This window comes from Gasterosteus aculeatus, chromosome 7, assembly GCF_964276395.1.
Source record: "Gasterosteus aculeatus chromosome 7, fGasAcu3.hap1.1, whole genome shotgun sequence".
Lineage (NCBI taxonomy): Eukaryota > Metazoa > Chordata > Actinopteri > Perciformes > Gasterosteidae > Gasterosteus > Gasterosteus aculeatus.
In genome coordinates, this window is record NC_135694.1 from 13,899,495 (window position 1) to 13,917,382 (window position 17,888).

At 39.5% G+C, this 17,888-nt stretch overlaps 1 protein-coding gene across 4 annotated transcripts in view; it reads right to left on the bottom strand.

The window, feature by feature from the left end:
• Positions 1-15,057, bottom strand: part of LOC120821432 (RAC-beta serine/threonine-protein kinase) — a 23,314-nt gene extending 8,257 nt beyond the window's left edge. The window contains exons 1-11 of one of the 4 annotated variants that reach the window (XM_078107241.1): positions 13,185-15,057; positions 11,994-12,032; positions 10,147-10,294; positions 8,756-8,909; positions 8,461-8,589; positions 8,091-8,202; positions 7,070-7,220; positions 6,003-6,134; positions 3,138-3,203; positions 2,158-2,226; positions 1,945-2,067 (exon numbers count right to left, since the gene is read on the bottom strand). In XM_078107241.1, the coding sequence (XP_077963367.1) occupies positions 1,945-2,067; positions 2,158-2,226; positions 3,138-3,203; positions 6,003-6,134; positions 7,070-7,220; positions 8,091-8,202; positions 8,461-8,589; positions 8,756-8,801 (828 nt within the window). In that variant the 5' untranslated portion in view covers positions 8,802-8,909; positions 10,147-10,294; positions 11,994-12,032; positions 13,185-15,057. Of the gene's footprint in view, positions 1-1,944; positions 2,068-2,157; positions 2,227-3,137; positions 3,204-6,002; positions 6,135-7,069; positions 7,221-8,090; positions 8,203-8,460; positions 8,590-8,755; positions 8,913-10,136; positions 10,295-11,993; positions 12,033-13,184 lie in introns of those variants that run through there. The other 3 variants (XM_078107240.1, XM_040179943.2, XM_078107242.1) reach the window with 3 other exon arrangements.
• Positions 15,058-17,888: the final 2,831 nt, after the last annotated feature.

Below are 17,888 nucleotides of genomic sequence, written 5' to 3' on the forward strand. Positions count from 1 at the left end.
TTTTGCTAGTTATAATGTTCTAATCGTTGAATCTTGAATCTGACAGCAACTTGTCTTTTATTCACAAACTAGATAAATCATTTAATGCTCTGGCATTGGCATTTTATTGCAGTGTTGTTCATATAGTAGTACTTTTAAAATAAAAGTGCAGAATACACTACTTTTGCATTTATTGCCTAATTCAGCGCAGAACAATGTGATTAATCAAGATTCAATACAGAAAACCATGCAATTAATCGTGGTTAACAGCACTAATAGAAACAAACTCTGAAACTGCTGTTTGGCTCTCATCCATGAGTCGGTTAGGCCCTTAACCATGCATTCCAGGAGACAACGGAAAGGACAGTAACACATGCATGTTTGAAATGGGGAGACTGTAACCACAGCCGGGCACCAGACCTCACCTTTGACATTTTAACCTTTTAACATTGGACAAGGACCGTGTCAGGTGACCAAACCCCTAGATTTCATACTCAAATGCGGCAAAGAATAATTTTCTTTCCTGCGGGCTGCGGCAGATAGACACCACAACGTTGCGGTTTTCTTTTACAAACTTTCATAACTTCACTGGACAAACAAAGACTCTTGCTTTATTTTGTTTTTGTTTCATTTCACTTTTATATCATTTTCTTTGGCTCCAGTTGAGGACAGCGCTCTGCGTTCTCCCTCCCTGCATTTAGCTTTTGGCCGATACAATTGGGCACTGAAGAACCGAATAATCTTCGTAGTCTGTTTTCTAAGGAACTTGATTCATCACAAAAATCAGCTGGAAATTGCTGAAATAATGGCAAAAAAGACCGTTCGCCCCGCCGACTGACCACACCAAACAGTGTGCTCAGAGACTGTTTTTTTGGCAGACTAAGTTACTGTGTGTTATATAAACTTATGTCTTTTAATTGTTATTAAGTCATGACGTGGTACTCTATAGCCCGGATCAACGAGTCCGCTATTATTGCGCATGCATTGATGTATGTTTGATTTGTGTACCTGCAACTGTCGTCATATTGCCTGTGGATCTAATACAGTGCAAGGAGGTTAAAGTGCCAAAGTTATTACGCAAAAAGAGATCATTGCTGCTGGTTTATACTTCATGGTCAGAATAGCTTTTACTCCAGGAGAGCTCGTGAGATTTGTTTGTTACTTTCTTTCTCTCATTTTTAGCCATATTCTTTTGTTAACTAATGACCCGTAACCACATACACACAACTTTAGGTCCGACCATACTAATCCGTATTGATTAGAGATGTTGCACTCGTCTCCATTTCGAATCCCCGTGCGTCGGCCATTACTTACTTCCCTGCCCTCTTCTTCACCCTAGCGTGCAGCAATTGATGGCTTTTTCCTCTCTCTGTGGTTGAATCAACAGTTGTACACCTGCCATTCTTGTTCTTGCTCACCCCTTTGTGACAGTCATTACTACAGTTGTCCCTCTTTAGAATTTTTCCTTAGTTCCCCTCCCCACCTTTGTTCAATCTCTCTCTCACACACACACATTTGATTGTTTGTTTAGTTAGTAGGTTTGTAAAAGTGTTATAGGGATTGTTGGTGACAGATATAGTTGATCTTGATCGCTGTTATACTTTAATAAATGTTTTATCTGCGTTTACATGTGCATTTATATGGGGGCAACACCAGTAATTGTTGCCAGTGCTGGTCTTAAAACCTTCAAAATCCTTTACTCCTGAGGAGTGAATATCAATTATGAGATTTGATTCATAGTATTGGTTACTTTTAGATCAGGGTGGAACACGTTTATTTATTCTGTGAATTTTTTTCAGTGCTTATTAATAAATTCTATTGATGTCAATAATTTAGTTTCACACTTGCCATTAATCAAATACGACCCCTGCCGTTTCCAATTTTTAGTGAATGAAATTGAAATATAAAACCAGAATCCGTCACATTATATTCTCTAAAGTCATGACATGAATCTTTGATATTGACCTTCAGATCCCGGTAAACAACATCACTTGAATGGAGATACTCAAGCGCTGACACAATCTCAGCCCCGTAGAAGCGTGCTCGGTCCTCTGTAAACACCCGCTCCCGGGACAGGTGGAAGAACAGCTGAAAGGAGAAGGTCAGTGTGTGAAGGTGCCTGGAAAGCGGTTGACGTGGAGAGATTTAGTGCATCTCCATGGGTGTGTGAAGTCTTACCTCGCCGCCATTAGCATATTCCATTACAAAGCAAAGTCGATCGTTGGTTTGGAAAGCATACTTCAGTGTCTACAGGAAGGAAAGTAACACACATTACAGAAGGTGACTGGAAGGTAGAACATTAAAAACTCCCCATAAAAAGTGAGGGTCTCCCCTAAATACTGATCATTCACATTGTCTGTCAGAAAGCTCCTGCCATTATTTGCCTGTATTAGATTTTACCGGGATCTGAAGGTCAATATACATTGCAACACAGGAAAACAAAGTTCACCAAACCAAGTATTTTCTGAAAAAGCAAAAATCAAACGTTCAACAGTCTATTAAGCTGGACTTCCACTGCTTTCAGCTGAAGGCTAACAATCACAATGACTCTTGATGAGCCTCAGAGAGCTTTACAATTTGTACAACCCAAAAATATCCCCTGTCCCGTATCAGAAAAAGAAACTCCCCACCATATTAGTTTAACATGCTAACATTTACTAATTAGCACTAAATATGCAATCCCTGATGGGATTTGAAAGTATTTTATCAGTGTAGAATTGGGAAAACCACGATTTTGACATGAAGATGGGAATCTATAAAATGTCAGAAGATCCCGTTAAATTATTCCAACTAATCCTAGGGAGATGGGGATGTCCTCAGTAGAGCGCAAAGTCATTCAAAGAGAGCCATCAAATTGCTGCAATACACAACAATGTTATCATGTCTTGCTGCCTTTTAGCACCTTTAACACTATATATTCTATTGAACCTGTTCAATCAATTCTTGGGAATCCATTTTAATTTTGTTTATTTAATATATGATATACTTGTACTTGTTCTGTACCTTTGCTGCCTTCGCCATTGCTAAAGCGATTTTATCACAATCATTGTTTTTATATGGTTAAATATCCATTTATAATAATATGTATATGAATAAGACAATATGCTGGCTGCTTTATCCAAGGTAGTGCTTCATTCAGTTCCTTTAATAGTTCTTACCGTGAGGAAGGGGTGTCGAGTGTTTTGTAACACTCTACTCTCTGTAACTGTATGGGCCACCTCATCCTGCCAAAACACACATACTTGTCAGAAATACTGGAAACATACAGTATAAAAGCAATGCTTCTAGTTTGGTATGATCTCTTAATCTGAGGACATTTGTTCAAACTACTGGGGTACAAGAAAGTAACTGGTAAAAAGAGAAGCCTCTTATATTCTACCACTCTGCCTAAAGCCATCATTTTCAGTCTAACAACCAGGAGTTGTACATGCATTAAAAACCTAAAAATAACAAATGTGGGAGAGGTGGAACCCATGAACAATCTTAAAAGTACCACACCCTTCACTGGAGAACTTAATTAACACCTAACTAGAGAAGCCGCCTGCTGTTACGAGCTCACCTTACTACATGTCATTTAGCTGACGCTTCTATCCAAAGCGACTCATTTTTAACCCATGGTTTTTACATTTAGCTTGGGGAGCAGTTAGGGTTTAGGTGTCTTGCTCAGGGACACTTCGACATGGAGCATCCAGGGTTTGAACAGCCAACCTTGCGGTTCCTGGCACACCCGCTCTATTCCATGCGCCACTGTTGCCTCACAACAAACAAGAACAGGCAGGCCTCCCTCAATGTTCAAGAGGGTCATGTTTTGAATTACAAAAGTAAAATGTGTTGTCATGTTGTCTCATTAAAGTGTCTCTTAATGTGTTACAGGTGTTGCACATCTGTCAATGTACATATGCCAAATAAGGTGGAGAGATGTCTTATTTTGTTTCTATTAAATTAAATTAAATATGAACTATTTTTTCTGCAATGAATTATACAGTACATCAAATCTAATAAATGTGTGTGAGATGATTGATGAGAAACTTTAAATGGAGTACTCATGTTCATCATAAAAAAAACATTCCTCTGGGAATTATTGTATGTCGATTTATTTTGAGATCAGACATCTTCACGAGCGGTCACACCTCCTGCTAAGTCATTGCCTTCCCGGTCTCTCTGCAGGACTTATTTGTTCGTCGTTGTGGCGCAGGGGTTAGAGAAGGTGTGCTGGGTTAGCACAAGGTTGTTGGTTCGATTCCAGGCTGCCCCATGTACCATGTCGAAGTGTCCCTGAGCAAGTCACCTAACCCCTAATTGCTCCCCTGGCAAAAATGTGAAAAAGCCATGGGTTTAAAGTGTAATGTAAGTCGCTTTGGATAAAAGCGTCTGCTAAATGACCTGTAATGTAATGTAATGTTCGATCACAAACTTACGTGAAGCAGGTACTTCTTTATATCAACCCAGAGGATACTAAACAGCCTGCAATGGAATTAATCCATGCAGTGACAAATGGTAGTTTTAGGAACAGGCCCACCTTTCTCACTCAGTGGCAAGTTGACTTTCCAGTCTGACATAATATAACATAATTGCATAATATTACCATTCTGGAAACCTGATCATCAGTACTCTGCTGCCATCTAGTGTCTAAAGATGCCTGTCCAGATTGGGGCCAATTCCCAGGATCATGCAAATAACTATACCATAAATATTGAGTTTTTTCGCTTTGGAACTTTAAAAAAAATTCAATGTAATCAAATTCATGTGGAATGATCCTGGGTTAGGGTGAGTTCGGTCACACATCCAAGTAGAGGCTAGTCACTATCAGAAGCAGGTTAATGGAAAGTCAAGCAACCTGGCCTTTTAATATGCAACCCAATTGTATCTTATTTCCTGAACTTCCACTTTCCAAAATAACACTGTTGATAACACTGTTGTGTTGTCTACATTTACCTGATGTAATTATTAACTGTGACTTAGCCAATGATGCATTATAAATTATTCAATTATGCAGCATCAGATTAGAATTAGAGCTCCACTTAATAAAATGGGAGTACATTTCGCTGATAAATCCTGTTTAACTCATGGCAGCACATAATAATAATAATCCTTCATTATGAGGAATGAATATGGGACTGTCACCCTCAAAATTATCTTGTACCATCACTCTAAATAACAAAATTCTGGGGAGTTTGCATAATACAAGAATACAGCATTTGGAAGATTGCTTTGAAAAACGACTCTTCTTGTCTTGCAAACAACTGAAAAAAATGTGTCAGTTATCCAGTAGAACTTTATTTTCTTAGCTGTCGTTAAAATCTAATTTGGGTCCCTGGAATGACTATCATAACTATGAATGTTGAATGAAGGCCCAAAGGCAGGACTTCACAGATCCAGGATGAGATGGAAGTCAGACTTGAATGTAACAATTAATGAGCAACTCTGGTCTGACTTATGTCAAAACAATTATGTCAGCGACAGTTAATGCCTGTTACATACTTGTTCACTATGATTTTCATCATCAACTGTACCTCACCCCACAGAAGCTACATAAATCAAAACCTGAATTGTCGGAAATGTGTGGTGTAGAGGTTAGGTCCTTCTTACACTATACCTGGCACAAAAGATGGAACTTTGTGGAAGATTTCAGGGTTTACATTTTTGTTAGACCCTGAGCTGTGCCTACTGGACATTTTTTTCTGGACATAGTTTCGTGTTTGGCCAGAAAATGTATATGGAAGTCTTGGCAAGTCTGACTCCCTTTTTTAATCAACATTAGCTATTACCCAGTTGAGAACTTATATTAAAAAGCCCCGAATGCCCAAAACGTTGGGGAATGGGGTGCAGTCTGGCCATGACGTTTTTTTCCAAGGAAGGGCAACAATTTATCCACAAAATTTTACCTTAAGAATAGTATTCCTCCCATACTGAAGACAAACATAACTATTGAACTCCATTTTGTGAATAGAAGTAACATACTTGGGAATTACACTGCATCAGTATCTTGCTCATTAGAGGAAGGTATGGACACACCGAGTTACCTTGGCTATGATGACCTCTTTGCGTAGTATTTTCATTGCATAATGAACTCCGGTGGACCGCTCTTTGACCAGAATCACCTTGCCGAATGTCCCCTTCCCAAGAAGTTTCAGGTACTCAAAGTCACTCATTGTCTGTAATGTGTAAACAGTCAAGGTATGAGACTTTATAACGGATCATATTTAAAAATTATTCAGTTGACATATGCAACCTAGACAAAAATAGCCCACAAGAGATCTTTACAAAGAGATAGACATTTCTCTTCTACATTCACAGTCGTGTAGTTGAGTTTTTTACAACTCTTTAATCTAAACTTGCATGAAATTGAAATGTGTCTGCACAGTTAAAAGTTAGTCCTAGTTGACTGTACTTGTATAGCGCTTTACTAGTCTTCTGACCACTCAAAGTGCTTTGACACTTTATGTCATCATTCACCCATTTAAAGCCATTCACACTCTGATGACAGCAGCTACCATACAAAGTGCCACCTGAACATCAGTAACTAACATTCACACACTGTAGTCATAGCTACAGGAGCAATGTTGGGGTTAAGTGTCTTGCCCAACGACCCATAAACATGCAGGTTTAACCGCCAATCCTGTTTGGAACCGCCAATCCTGTTTGGAGGACTGTGCAAAGTTACGGCCACAATAATCTCAAAGATTAGCACGTTAACTTTGATAGCCCTTAGAAAAATACATTGACAACCGCAATGTGATGGTCTCTGTGGTAGTGATGACAATCAACAGCTTAATCTGCAGGTCTACTCAGATCATTTTGTGAAATAAACTTGCAAGTTGTTTAAATCTGATAAATCCACTCTTTAAGATTAACATTTTTATTAGTATTGTATAAATCTGTTTGCAAGATAACAAAATATTTCAGGTGTGGAGGTGGAATTCTCAATAAGGAACTATATTAACAAATCATACAGTAGAAGACATTGTCAAACAAAATAGTATAAAATAATAATAGTGTTGCCCTCGCAAGGAAAATACTAAATAGTACCATAACATTTTTCTATTCAAACAGTATTCTGAAATTGGGCAAAACCTGGAGATTGTCTCACCACTTTGGAGCGATTCTTGGACATGGACACCTCCATCTCCTCCAGGCTGCTTTTGTTGGGTAAGCCGAACATATCCATCGGTTCCTCTTCCTCCTGTTCCCTTATCTTGAGACCATTTGCCACTGACTGAATGGCTCGCATCCACTCCTCTCTGACAGGCATTGTCCCAAATATTATTATGCATTGTATCAAAAAATTCAGGGGGTTTCAGGGAGTCTTTGATACACACTGAACCATATGGCGCTCCTCTGTGTGACGCCAGCATCACAGGAGCAAAGGAGGCATGAAACTTAATACAACAATGATAACAACTAGCGGGACGTTGTTGAATTGAAGTATTTTGCCTGTCGTAGTGTCAATGACTACTTCCATTACAGAAGGTTACAGAAAATGAGGGTTTGGGGCACACAAATAACTTGTCATCAAAACTTCACACCTTTCTCTATGCCTGCTGATCCTTTGCACACGGACATGGGCTGTCCGACTACATCAGCTGGCTTAGTGTTGGCAAATCCTTACCTTTCATACAGAACAGCAATGTGGAACATTCCACAATAGTTTAGCAAAATACTAGGAGGAATACTATCCTGCCCTCTGGGAGGCGCTACAGGGTGCTCCGTTCCCGGACCAGCAGGTTCAGGAACAGCTTCATCCCTGCGGCTGTCACTCTATTGAACTCTGCCCCCCCTGAACTCTGAACTCTGCCCCCCAACCCCCCACACACACACATCTCCCTCAGTGACTGTACTTCCCCCCTCCACCCTGGCGTGACTGCCACACACCTTCCTCCAGCCACTGAACATTTGCACTGTTATTGTATATCCATTTCTTACTGTACATATCTATTTATTCACTTATTACACTTTACGTATGCACATACTCTGCACTTTTTGCTATTTTGCACTTCTGGGTGGATGTTAAACTGCATTTCGTTGCCTCAGTACTTGCACCCTGTGCAATGACAATAAAGTTGAATCTAAATCTAAATTATTAACATCATAACAGTTGACCCTGTTCTTACCTCTCCTCATTGCTGTCCACATGAAATGTACGTTCAATAACAGTGGTCCACTGTAGGCAACGAATGACAAATGTGTTGGGCCGGGGTCTTTCAGTCTTCATTAGTTGACACTCTGTGAAAAAACAATGCAGTGATCGTTTCTTTAGTTTGTAGGTGTAAGTGTTGATTGATAGGGGTGTGTTTTATATGTATGTCAGGTGAGGTCCAATCTAAAGGTGGTTTTGTTTTAAAATGTTAAATAACTTTGATGCGTTGTGTTGATAAAAGACAAACATAAATGTTTTCTGCAAGCTACTGTAGAAGTCAAACCATGGGGTTGAAGAGAAGAAAGCACTAGTTATATTGATGTTTTAGCATTTGGAGGACTGACCTGCTACTGAGAAGTTGTTGAGTGGTGGTGAGGTCTGTTCGCTTAGATCAGGCTTCTCCTTGTAGCCAATGAAGGAACCGTTACTCTTCAGCATGAAATACCTCGGCCTCCATGTTTTTATGTATTCACCTGAATCAAGTGCATCCAATAAATAGGCTTATCAGTGGCATTTTTAGATACTTTAGTTACTCTCTCCATCTGATTGAACTAACGGGTTTCAATTTAGAACACTTGAATTGTGTTTTGCCTCGAAATATTACCAAGGGAAGACTTTACTGACCCTCATGCTACTTACCTCGTTTGTGAAGCCACCCCTCTCTGACTATATTTACTTCATTCATGGTAAAGAGATGGGTTTTATAGAGGGTCAGGAACAGGAGGTCTTTTGAGGGTAAAAATGGATTTCTCTCAGGGACGTACAAATCTCAGTTGTCAAATCTTAACCGCACCTGCTGATTGGAATAAATAACACAAAGAAAATAAACTTAAACACCTAAAAAACACACATCAAAAACAGAAAAATGGAGTAGTAGCCAGTCAACAGCAGTTAGAGGTAAATGTACTTCAGTTTATTTGAGATACTTTTTTTTTAAGGCTAAACTTCAAAGTTAAACAAATCTTAAACACAAAACTATATCAAGTACAAACACATCAGCACTGGTATGACTATACCAAGTGGTCCAGAAAGAAGCTTAAAATCTGTCAAATATTTCAGTACCCAAAACAAAGAGCTTAGTTTTAACTTTATACAACGAAGTAATTTGGAAGACCTGCACAGGTCCCTTTTTTACAGGGAAAGCTATACTATATAATGATGGTAAAACAGGATATCATTAGCAGTATGGCTGTAAATAACCAAAGATGACTAAAGTAATCAAGACTAACTAATACTATGGTTCCAATTCATTAATTGTTCTGAAACAGATCAGCTGTGGGTCTAAGTGTACCATCAATGTAATAACTGTAGATGGAAAGCTGCTAACCAGTGAATCAGATGAGGCAGGTTTTTGTAATCAGGACGAAACAAGTCGAGATCTCCCCGTCTTAAACAGACTGATCTCTCATCGATCACCCAATCCCAAACAGACACATTTAAACGGGAATATCTTTTAGTTCATCAACCAAAACAGCAATGTTTAGCAATTCTACATTATCAAGGCTGCCAGTTAACTTTAACGTGAGTGAGCTAGCATTTTAACACTGACAGCTGCTAGCTGAATGCTGACAGTGATAAATTAACTTAAAGGAACGATTACGTTGAGAAATGGGAATCTAACTAATGATCAAACAAACATCTTTTGATCTATTAGCTGTGCACCTGAAATATCGACACATCGGACATAAAGGTAATTTCACGCTAAATGTCAAAGTTAGAAGGCACTTTGCTAACGTTGATTTACGTTAAAGCTTTGTGTCACATATTTAGCTTGTGTTTACGAGACACTTATACTTAGATACGGTGACGTTACTTGCGGTTAACGCCACCGTACTGTTATCAACAAATCTCTATTACATTGCATATGTGTTAATGTAGGTGAACGTAACTGTTTTTTCCTTTCGGGGTACGTTAACGTTAGTCATTCTTCTTGGTTACAGTTACAGGCACTTCAGTAACGTTAGATCACAAAATTCAATATATTTGACATTTAATGATATAACAGTAGGATTAAGCGCACATTCACTGACTTTTTCCCTCGTTCCTTTAGTTTAACGTTGAATGCGGTTCGGACAGGCTAGATCCAGAGCAGGCCGTCCACCCATGGAAACGGGAGTGAATCTTCTTCTTCTAGGCGTAAAAGAAAATGGTGGTTGATATTCAGGCACACACTGCCCCCTGTAGACAAGACGATGCATATAAATCTCAAAATAGCGTACCTTTTGATAGTTCATTTTACCGTTTAAAGTAAACGACAAAACGAAAATACTGAAATACCATCGTTTTTCGTTTTAAACCCCAAAAGAAACAAATACTTTTATTTTAACGCCGTAAATACAATTTTTATAGACAGTATTACGGTGGCCCTGAAGTGCAAAACACAACAGCAAATAGGAAAGCACCGAAATTAACTTCTTACGGAAAGGGTAGGGCCTTATAGCAGAGAATGGACCCTTCTGGTTGGACAGACGGACTTGTCTGTCTTTTAACCGTCTTAATCCGAAGCCTTTCGCCGGCGACGGTAAGTGACATGGAGGATTCCAATTACTGTGACTCCTTAACTATTTGCACAATCGGATTCTGAAAGCTGAGAAATGCCGCTTCCTAGATATTCTGTCAATCAATAAATCAGTGATGAGGGGGGGAAGTGAGCGCAGCAGCAGAAAGTCAAGGAGAGATGGCAATGTTTTACGAGTCTTAAAGGTGTCCTACTAGTGTTTCACCATTGTTTTACAGGTTTTTGTTGTTCAATTTTATTTAGGTGTTGTAAATGAAAATAAATAAAAAGGGGGGGGGGGGTCGCTACGGCCGACACGGCTCGGGGACCGGAGTATGATTCCTTGGCGTGAGGAATTGGATGTGTGGCGGGAGTGCATGACAAGAGACCGAAATGCGTGACACTTGAGAGCCCTGTATCATTTCCTGTTAAAAGACAGACAGTCTGTCCAATCAGAAGGGTCTGTCCTCTTCTATAAGGCCCTACCCTTTCCGTAAGTTAATTTCGTTGTGTTTTCCTAATTGCCGTTGTGTTTTCCTATTTGCCGTTGTGCTATTTGTCGCTGTGTTTTGCACTTCAGGGCAACCGTACAAAATTGGCTTCTGTCTATAAAACGAAATATGAAGCTCAACAGCTAAACCGGAAGTACGTACATTTTCACAGTAAAGGTCAACGCAGTGTGTATGCTACAAGTTTGTCAATGATGCCAGGGTAACATCAGAAAAAACGTTAATTAATGAATATAAATAAATTAAACGGGCCAATGGGACTATGTTAGCAATAGTGGTTGACACGCCGATTTGTTTTCATTCATACATGTAAACAGCAAAACTCATTAATCGGTGCACTGTTTTATAACGTTAGTTGACAATTTTTGTTTAATCAGTTGTTTGTATGCGCAGACTTGTTGCTGTTGGCACTGATTTTTATTTTCCACTTTTGAGCTGTTCAACATCCCTATCAGTAGGTGGGATGAATATGTGTATTTAAACCATAGATTGAATTATGTTTAACTGTATAAGATAAAGAAGATAATATTCTTATTTAATTTAATTTAGGGATATATTCTTCTCCTCCGGAGCATGGTATATTCAAATACGTGATCAGGAATGGCGTGTTCAGGACTTGTTATTTTTCTATTGCATAAAATACAAGCTATATCCCGCATGTCGATGGGTTCTTGGGCAAGACACTTAACCCAACATTGCTCCTGTAGCTGCGACTACAGTGTGTGAATGTTAGTTACTGATGTACAGGTGTCACTGTGTATGGTTCTACTGTCATCAGTGTATGGATGGATGTGAATGATGACATGTAGTGTTAAAGCGCTTTGAGTGGTCAGAAGACTAGAAAAGCGCTATACAAGTACAGTCCATTTACCATTTACGTCGTTCTCCTTCAGAGTGATGCTGCTTCCTCCTGCTCCATAAAACACAACTAAATGGTACATTTATTTTATAATCATACCACAAAATAAAAGGAGAAAAGAAAGATAAGATATTCCTTTTATTAGTCCAAATTGGGGAAATTCACAGGATCGCGGCAGCAAAGTGGACAGTGCAGTGACGTGGGGTGATGTCAGTGCCGTTTGTTGTTTAGGCTAACACGTCCAAACAGTAAACGTTACACACAAGCGCAGAACTAAGACACACACACACACACACGTGCTATTAAATGTAAATATAAATGTTAAATGTCAAAATATAAATGTTACAGCAAGTTTCTCCCACGCCGTTTCTCTGTCTTTTGCTGCAAAATGTTATTCTAATTACGGGTTCATACTTGTACGTTTGCATTAATATTTCCAGCTCAATAGGGGTGAAGTATGCCGACCGATTGTTTGTAGTTGTTGGTAAATCGCAGTATCATGGCTCCATTCATGCTGCCTTCATACTGTGGTGGTGCACGCGCTCAACTCTGAAGCCTAGTTTATGCTTCTGCATTTTCAGAGAGACGCAAGGACACACAGACGAAAAGCAGCAGTGGCGATGCACGGGGCAATAAAGTCTATGATAAATAAATAAACCAACAACTTCCACACACGTGACTCTTTAGGTCGTCTTAGAGGTTATGCCAGTAATCATCTACATTACGTATCAAACATAGACCAATTAAAATCGAGATATTACTGGACATTTGCACAGCTGACGTCACTACACTAGCTACAATGTAAGCGTAATCCCCGCGAAATTTCAAAATGACTTGGCACTTGTATGCCTAGAACAAAAAGTTACATTGTGTGTAAAAAAACATGCTCTAAGCAGAATTGTATAGCCTATTAGATGAACACAAATGGGATCAAGCCTTCCTTTCATTCAATATTCATGAATTGTACCCATAACACTTTTGACTCCTTAGGACAGTAGGCAGTTAATAAAACAATAGGCTACATTTAATACATCCAGTTCCTTACAAAAAGACAACTCTTTGGATCTCTCTGGACCTAGTTTTTGAAATGGTCATTTGACCCTTCTTAATACAGTGATGTTTATTTGTTTAATGACTACTCGTACTCTACGCGTAAGACAGAATGATGGATAATACTATAATAATATAGCACTCATGACTCACATTGGTTCTTTAGAAGATGCCTCATTATTTTCTTTGACAGTTAGAACTTCATCTTCGTCATCATCGTAGTCGTTATCAATGACAATAGGTGCATACCGGTCTGTGTAGTTGCTGCAAAAAGGTATCAAGAAAATATGTACACAACATATCATGAAACATACCGTGTGTCTTCTTATCAGTAATCAAGAGTGTTAAAGGGGACCGATTTCACCTTGTCATAGTTGAATAACAACAGTTGGGTGGGTAAAATGGACGTACAGTGAACCTTGATACTTATTTCCTATGTAAATCTCACAACCTGAAACTGCAGCTGTAAAACAATCAGTTTTGAAAAGGCTGAATTTTGACATCACAAATGTAGCATCGCGTTTGTCACCCCCCAACCTGTACATACAGACCAGCCCTCTGGTGTTCTGACCCAGGATCTCAGACACTAGTTTAGCTGCGCACTGCTTTGTGTACTTCCACAGGAATTACAAAGGAGCTAGTTTGGAAGTTTTTAAAAGGATATTGAAAATGGACCCGGGCCATTTTCAGCCCAACCAATGTTACATACCTGGAGACCTTAAAGAACAGTGTGAAATACCCCCAAAACCCAGTCAATGACCCCTTTAATTTTCAATATACTAGACTATTGAAAACAAAAACTCCAAAATCAAACCTCTAATATGTTCTCACCATTCCAGGACATCTGGAGGTACTTGGACGAATATCCTCTGTATTCGTCTGTATTGGGCAGGTTCACATGGCTGTAGTAAAGCATTAAAAAGACACTGGGGATGATCAGAACTCAACACAACAAAAGACAACATTGTTATTAAAAAACACACCTAAATATGCTTTACATAGCACTCACTAGCGTGTTAGCTAGGTCCTACGTTGTGAGGGGTCTTTTTATGACAATCTCTGTGTCAGAGTCAGAAATGACACTTCTCCAACTGCAAAAACTGCAAAAAAGAAACAATTAAAGGTCGCTTGATTGGTGTCATTCAAAGACAAACATTTAAAAAGAAGTTAACTCCAGAAGATGGTGATGAATGGGAAGCTGGTTTGAGACACTGCACCAGAAACAGTTGGTTTTGGCACATGGTCTGACTATGAGGGGAAAACGTTCACTAAATGTTTTTTATGCATCTACAACTCCAACTTGCAACTCCTTGCAGTAATTTTAAGATGAATGCAGAAAACACCATGGGGAACTATTTTTAAACTTATTTATGTATTTATCTCTCAGCATTGAGACAAAAGTGAAACATTTAGCCACATAAATAAATGGCTATGGCAAAACATGACAACTTATCTTCTTCAAAGTCCTTCTTTGGGCAGATAAAAATTGTGATCCTTGAATATGGTTTGCCTAATTCTGCTTTATATTCTTCTAGAATAAAAGGTCTTTGTGTCCCAGGGATATTGATGACTTCAGATTCATCTGGATACAGAATGATGGAGGGTCCTTCATCCAGGTCTTGGTTAAAGTCCCTCATTTTCTTGGAAGACTTTGAGCGGTGACGTCAGTCAGTTGATAAGCGAATGGTTTTCCCACGTACTGGCTTTAAAACACCCTTCTGTCATCATTAAGATTAATCTGCAATAGAAAAAACACAAACTGGTAAGGAGGGTCTTCATCTGGGTTAAAAAACAGTGCTAAATTTAAAAGTGGTTGTTTCTCTGTTGGCCAATGTTACACATAGACCCCAAAGTCACTCTAATCCTTCCTTCAATTTATAGTAAACAGCAGGTTTGGAAGGCACTTTTGTAATGAAATAAATCAGGTCAGCTAACGGGTACTATTTTATTTTAATGCATTTCCAAAGAACACACAAATTAATGTTCATGATCAGAAATCAGTTGAAAAGTCAAATATGTCCAATAGATAAACTCAGGGAATTCTATGTTGTTTTTTGAGTGAATTGACTACAATACAGACATGGCAGGGGAAACCCACCATTACCTTCAAATAAGGTTACGTTATAACTTACCTGAAGTTGGTACTCTAAAGGTTCCAGACTTTCTCCAAGTCTCTGGCCACAACCACTGCAAAAAACGTTTGACTATAATTACGACAAAACATAAATTTTTTCGCCGTATTTTCGCGCCGAATGAAGGTCTAGCAAGCGAGCGAGTACTCATTTCCTATTGATCGAGTTTGAGACCCCTGTCTTAAAGGCTTATTAACAGCACACACTCCGTTGTTTCATATTTATGACGTTTTAAGTGAAATATTAAATACATTAAAGTCACATGATGTTTCATCCACTTTTTAGCTGGTTGAAAAGACGTTGAAATGAGGTCTTAGAGGTTCAGACCTCATTTCAACCTGATTTCAACGTTAAAATTACGTCTTGTGCTCACTGGGAGGGGGAAGCAGCCGGTGGCTGAAGGAGCTGTAAAGAGCAGCCAGGGCATCATGCATGTGGTGGGAAGCGTTGTCCATCAAGGATGATAGTTTAGCCATAATCCTCCTGTCTCTCATTGCCCCCACTGTATCCAAAGGACTCTCCAAGACACACTGCTGAAATTGTTGAAAGTCTTTTTCTGTCCACTGTCAGGATGCTGGTGCTCCACACTGTAAAACAAGTCAGTTAAACTTGCAAATGAAAGTTTACCTGCTGCCTTGGAAATGTAACTGAACTCAACATGAAGACTGCCTTTGATTTAACTCAGAAATGTGAGGTTGTAGTTATTATTAGGTTGTAGTCATTGTATATTTCAAGGAATTACTATTAGGGTCCTCGCTACGACTAGTGGTAGAGGAACCTATTGCATTTCAAGGAATTATTATAAGGGTCCTTTGCTACGAGGACGCTGTTCAGGGGTTCAAACGTTGAACCCCTGGCCACCAGAGATCAAACGTTGAACCCCTGGCCACCAGAGATCTCTAACAATAACATTTTGAGAATATTTTAAGAATAGGAGGCACTGCAGTTAATTGTTGAAAATCTTCCCTCATTTCTTAGAGTAAAAGACCGAGATCGGGATTAAACCCAATTCTTTTCAAATTTAGCCAGTGTGATGTTGAGACCTTGGGCTCTAATTGCATTTTACCGGAGGAAATATTAAACTATGTGCGCACACAGCATTTAAAAAAAACACCATTCGTCATGAAAATTGTTGTTTTAACTCGACCATACTTTATCTAATCTGCTCCATTTTTCTCATATAGCATGACCTTCTTGCCCTGTAGATCATTTTAAACCTTAGTCATAGGAACTCCTGATGGAAACAAGTTGAAGTTGAATGTTTTTTACTTTACACCCTGCTCCTCACAGGTTAATCTGATCCCTCTCAAAAGGTGTTAGCCGAGACTTAAGACCTTGATAATGCTTTACTGTGAATATTATAAGAATCCGATAAACAGCGGCGAGAGAGAGCACTGGCAAAGTTGATCCTTCACCAAGAACAAATAGACCGTTCTAACTCTACTCCACATAGTTGGATCCTTTCCAATTTTCACGTTTGATGAGACTCCAGGTCTGAAGAGATGTACAGTGGAATCAAAGTCATAGCGCCACCTACTGGTACCAGGAAAGATTTTGAGTATCCAGTAAAAAACAACGGTGCTAAACGTGCCACACACATTTAGAGTCAAAGCTGTAGTTATGATATAATTTACACTATCTGGGGATGTGTACTATCTGCTTGAAGTGGAATTACTGTCTAACTAGTGATAGTTTCCTTTTAAATCTAATCTGAAAATGACCGGAGGTAGTTTCGTGAAAGATTTTTTAGGAAATTGGCTCATGTATGGTATTTTGCGAGGCTTTAATTTTGGAAGCAGGAATCAGGAAACAATTATTACAGAAATATACTGTATGTATGAGTGACACCTTGGGAATGGGAATCAACCTTAAGGGAAATTGTCATGTAACTATTGATAGTTTCCTTTTAAATAAAATCTGAAAATTGACCAGAAGTAGTCTGGCTGGTATCTGGACTGATACCATCCAGAGGCCATCCGGATTCCTTCCAAAATCTAGAGATGAATTGGGGCCACACAATGTATTTTGGAAACCAATGGATACGAAAAACATTTAACATGGTTTCGGGTGTCTCTTTGGCCGACGGCAGTTTAGGCAAGGCAATGCAATTAGTCATCTTAGAGAATCTGTCAACCTCTGTGAGAACAGTGGTGTTACTTTGGGAGACCGGCAGCCCCGTGACAAAGTCCAGCGAGATCTCTGCCTAGGGTCGGCAGAGCACCGGGAGTGGTTGCAGCAGACCCGTCCGTGCTTAGGACGAGGTTTTGTTCGTAGCACAGACGGGGCACGCCTCCACATAGTCCCGGACCTTACATTTCATAGCGGACCACCAGAACCTTTGTCTGATGGTATACATGGTTCTCTTGATTCCTGCACGGCAAGTGAGCTTTGAGGTGTGAGCTCAATGAATCACCCGGTGGCCCATTGCAAACGGAACAAACAGGTGATACCGTATAACAACTACGTTTAGGGTTCTCACCATTAGCTTGCTTCACCTCTGATTCTATCGGCCATGTAGCCGCTCCTACCACACAGTGCAGTTGTAGGATTGTTTCAGGTTTCTTGGCAGTAGGACCAAGTAGGTAGATAGGGCGCCCGGCTTGGTGACCTTTAAAGCAGGGCTCTCAGATTCAGGCCCGCGGGCCAAGTCCGGTCCTCCAAGCAATTTCCTCCGCGGGCTCCTCAGAATTTTGCATAAAGTGAAATTTGCAAAAAGTCCTACAAA